Genomic DNA, 5,000 nt, shown 5'->3' with positions numbered 1-5,000 from the left:
CGACACACACTTTTTCTCCTGTTTCAGAGATGGTCGTAGAGGAGGGCATCACGGTGGAAGAGCGACTACCGTCGGCGCCAAGTGGCGGGAAGACCAACATGGAACAAGGATCACGCTCTAGACTAAGAGGAAGTTGGTGGAGGCCTCTACACACGCTAGTTCTCCTTTTCACGTTGACAGTGCGCGCCTGCGCCAAGCCCCTTCTGGGTCCAGACGTCATGTCCTTCGGAGCAGTGTCCCCCCTCATTCTTTACCCTCCGATGTTTGCCGTGCCGGCTCGCGGAGGACTGCCCGCGCCCGAGGGCTCCATGTTCGAGGGGCCCGACCCTGGACTTAATGCAGCAATCATAAGTAAGCTTTACTGAACCATGCAGTGTTAATGAGAACGGGGGACTGGTCCGTGCATGTTCTATGTACGAGTGTATGTCTGCGTGCGTGTGTGTACAGGGCGTCACAAAAAGTGTACTCAATCTCGTTTCATAACGTTGTCCAATCCACTGGACCACTTCATCAGCTGTGCCAGGAAAATGATAGTCATTAATCTTAACCTAAGGAACAAATGTATTTTCCTTCTCGTCTGATCTAGTCATCACCTTTGCGTCTTCGCAAATATTCAGACTGGTGATCGTCATTTTCCATACACCTGATAATGTAGATCAATGAATTCGACAACGTTACGAACTATTTTAAGGGGCGAGTTCACTTTTGGGACATCCTGTATATACGTAATTGTAATGTGCATAAAAGAAATTATACCCGTAGAATAACGTGTATGTGTGTGTATACACGTGTGTACGATTGTGTGTGTGTGTGTGTGTGTGTGTGTGTGTGTGTGTGTGTGTGTGTGTGTGAGTGTATGGTTTATTACAACCTTATATCACGTGTCAGACCCATGATCGACTGCTGTTACTCTTCTGGATGAAACTCAGAGCTCATATATGGCTCCATCTATTGGGCAGGGCAACCTCACTTGCGCACACACACACACACACACACACACACACACACACACACACACACACACACACACACACACACACACACACACACACACACACACACACACACACACACACGCACACAACTCATTGCCCATTAGAGTTAGAGTGCCGGCCTGCGGTGCAGCGATGCTGAAATTTTCAGCCCTTGGCGAACCTCGAACTCGTATTGGTGAGTTAGCGGCTGATCGCGGTACTACCATACCGTCGAGCTATATGTACTTGCGATTCTCCATGGCGTCGTGATCGACAGCTATGACAATCCCGGATGAGAGATCAAAGCTTATGTATTGCACAATCTATGGGTAACGCACACCCCTTGTTTGTATGTGTGAATGAATGTTTGAGAGTGTATGTATTTACCTGATTGTATTTATCTAATTGCAGTAAACAAGACAGGAGTAACGCTCGTGGGGTCCCGTCTCTTACTCTCCAATTTATCATACCTAGCCTCAAATTCGTGTGTGTGTTTTGTGTGTGTGTGCGTGTGTATGTGTGTGTGTGTGTGTGTGTGTGTATGTGTGTGTGTGTGTGTGTGTGTGTATTGTGTTTGTGTGTATGTGTGTGTGTGTGTATTGTGTATGTGTGTGTGTGTTTGCGTGCGTGTGTGTATTTGTGCGTGCGTGTATGTATGTATGTGTGTCTGTGTTTTGTATGTTTATGCGTGCGTGTGTGTGTGTGTGTGTGTGTGTGTGTGTGTGTGTGTGTGTGCGTGCGTGCGTGCGTGTGTGCGTCTATATATTTACCTAATTGCATTTAATTAATTATAGTATGCAGGAAAGGAGTAACGCTCGTCGGGTCCCGTCATTTCTCTCCAATTTATCATACCTAGCCTCAAAGTTCCAACCTAAACTATATCTTTGATTTCTAATCATCACATTCAGACTTGAATTCATGCATTGTTTCAGCTTGAGCTATATCAACTTACAGGCTATTCAATGTACTTATGCATCTATAGGAAAAACTGTATTCATATTCTTTAGACGTGTGGTCTTTCTTAATTTGTTCCTCTGGCTTCTTGAAAGCCTCTTATCCTTAATCAAGAGATCTCTTCTGCCAATGTAATCTATCTCCTGTAGTGACCTGAGTATTGTAATTATGTTACCTTTTTCTCTTCGTGTGTGTGTGTGTGTGTGTGTGTGTGTGTGTGTGTGTGTGTGTGTGTGTGTGTGTGTGTGTGTGTGTGTGTGTGTGTGTGTGTGAGAGAGAGCGAGAGAAAGAGAGAAAGAGAGAAAGAGAGAGAGAGAGAGAGAGAGAGAGAGAGAGAGAGAGAGAGAGAGAGAGAGAGAGAGAGAGAGAGAGAGAGAGAGAGAGAGAGAGAGAGGGAATTTATATAGCTCTTGTTTTTCTATGGTACTCGACTACTCTGTTGGTACCTGCGGGGTGGAGTGCTTGAAGCCATAACCAAAGCATGTTGTCGGTGTGCCGGCGAAATGGGTGTTGATGCGTTCCAGACCACACCCTCTCCGGACCCTTTCTGCCTGTCGCAAAGTGAGCACACATGAAGTCACGAATACTCAAGGCAAACTATTTTTATGTCACCCAGCTCGGTCATATTATTTTTCGTGAGAAAATTATTATTACCAGATACAATGAGCTCGTGTATTCAGTGTCTTATGATAGAATGCAAAGGTTAGGTATATATTTTTTAATATCTAAGGAAGTGATAATAGTAACAAGACGATTCGTCTCGAAAAGATGAAGAAAATAAACAAATGACATCACACGGTGTCACGCCAAATATTTCAGGTCACAAACTCACGTGTTTTGTGTGCATATATATATCATATATATTATATATATATATATGTATATATATATATATATATATATATATATGTATGTATGTATGTATTTGTACAAAACTGAATGAGTCCCAGTGAACAGATTTACATTTATCAACCACAATTCACTTTAATTCTAAGCCATCAACGTCGAGGAACTCGAGGAGGTATATATGCAGAAATTGATACGTGGTCAATATATATATATATATATATATATATATATATATATATATATATATAATATATATATATAATATATATATAATATATATATTATATATATATATAATATATATATATATTATATATATATATTATATATATATATATATTATATATATATATATATATATATATATATAGTATATATTCATATGTACAAAACCCATGTGGAATGTACGCAAAGGGGCGCGTTGTTTCATCTATAGGTCGACGCCTATCTCCACGATTTGTCAGAGCGAACCCTCTTGCAGTTTCCTTTTCTATTCCAAACAGCTCTTGGCAGTATCGGTCGAGTTGCTCCTGCCATGAGTTTTATAGGCTCCCCTTTCGTCTCTTCCACTGAGTGTTGTCTCTTGTTCAGATAACTCTCTGAATGGGATCAACACCAGTGAAGTGTGCCACGTGCTCATATAGTCAGAGACGACGTTCTCGTATAGTGTTGATAACAAGCTTTGACTGAGTCTTCCAAAACAGTCGCTAGCTAGATAGAGTCATTCCGACGATATCCCGTAATTCTCTTTATGTCAAAAATGTCGTGACGGCTCTTCAAGTCAGCATCCAGTTTTCACGTCTCACAGCCATACAAGAAAAGGAGCACAATCGACTTCAAGATTCGATTTATAGTTTTACGTATTTATGTATTCATGTATACATACATGTTTATATTCGTGCACGAATATACGTTTGTGTGTATATGGAGGAGTCGTTGGGAAATATGGTGGTTAGAGATATCTAAGATCCGTATTCGTCTAGATTATGTTTCCGAGGGGTGGAGTCTAGAAATGCACAATTGTTTGGAAAGGTTGGAGGTCAGGATTCATCTTCTTTACATACCCCGTTTGGTGGTCAACCACAGCTAGAAGCGACATTTGGGACGCATAGCTCCATATCAACCGTCTTGCCAATACCAGACGGCAGCACTTTTTACATGAAGTTATTCAAGGTCTCCCTTCTGTCACATATATACTTTGTGCCCCACTGATCTCCAAGCTTCAAGGAGCACAGGGCACGTGGTATATGGGTGTCGCAAGTACACGATTATGTATAGGCTTGAACCTGGGTTAGGCTTGACATCCGTAGTCAAGTATGCTCTGTATGAGGGCTTGGTAAGGTGTTGTAATAATGCACCACATTACAGGTTGTGTATAAGTGCTACTTTTTTGTGTTCTTCTGTGTGTTTGGGTGTTATTTGGGTAATTCTGAACTTAGCAAGTACTCGTTCTTTCCAGTTGTATCTGGTGGGGGCAATGTTGGGTCTAGGAGACTTTAATAAAAGAGTTGGTGTTGGTATATGTGGTTGGTATTAGGGTGGCAAGAATTTACGCTTGCACTTCCAGTTGTGAGGTTACGGGTTGCTCCGATGGGTTTAATGGATGGGATAATTTACTTTACGTTTGGATAAGGGATGATTTAATTGCGCTGTTAAGGTTGGAAGTTTACTGGTTTGGTGTAGTTGATGTTCTCCATTAGCTTTTCTATGGCTTCTGGAGAGCTTGGTCTTTTCTTGGGGCAATAGATTATAGTTGCTGGGGTGAGTGAGGGAAGGTGGGTGGGGGTGTGGTCGACTGGAGGGTGTGGGAGGTTGCACAGAAGGATCTTGTAATTCAGGTGGGGAGAGGGTGACAGGTTGAGTTTGGGAATTCTGGTTGCACAAATGAGGGTGTTGTAGGAAATTGTGTAAGGAGTTCCTCTACCATGTGGGTGGTCTCTTTTGGTGTAATACTTCGGGTGGAACTAACGGGGGTGGCTTCGTCCGCGTATGTGCTTCCGGGTCTGATTATTCTGGAATGTGCTCGCCTTTAGGCGTCTGTGAAGCAGTTGTGTTCCGAGTCTCTGAGACACAGGATTTTTTTCCGAATTGTTACACTGCACACTCCGAGAATGTCGCAGGGTGATCTCACCTGCTGTTTACACATTTGGTTAGGCTTCAGCATGGAGTACCATGTGCAGGGGATTATCAATCTGTACATACGCCTTCTATACGGCGACAGCG

The 5,000-nt window shown here is 42.6% G+C and overlaps 1 protein-coding gene across 3 annotated transcripts in view; it reads left to right on the top strand.

Moving 5' to 3' along the window:
• LOC143018428 (uncharacterized) overlaps nucleotides 1–5,000 on the top strand; it is a 40,882-nt gene that overhangs the window by 20,474 nt on the left and 15,408 nt on the right. For all 3 annotated transcript variants that reach the window (XM_076173789.1, XM_076173788.1, XM_076173787.1), the window contains exon 2: nucleotides 28–351. In XM_076173789.1, the coding sequence (XP_076029904.1) occupies nucleotides 30–351 (322 nt within the window). In that variant the 5' untranslated portion in view covers nucleotides 28–29. The remainder of the gene's footprint in view (nucleotides 1–27; nucleotides 352–5,000) is intronic.

The sequence above is a fragment of the Oratosquilla oratoria genome, chromosome 34, assembly GCF_046742065.1.
Source record: "Oratosquilla oratoria isolate Oo_2021 chromosome 34, ASM4674206v1, whole genome shotgun sequence".
Lineage (NCBI taxonomy): Eukaryota > Metazoa > Arthropoda > Malacostraca > Stomatopoda > Squillidae > Oratosquilla > Oratosquilla oratoria.
Note: the sequence above shows the minus strand (reverse complement) of the source record. Positions and strands in the feature narration are given on the sequence as shown.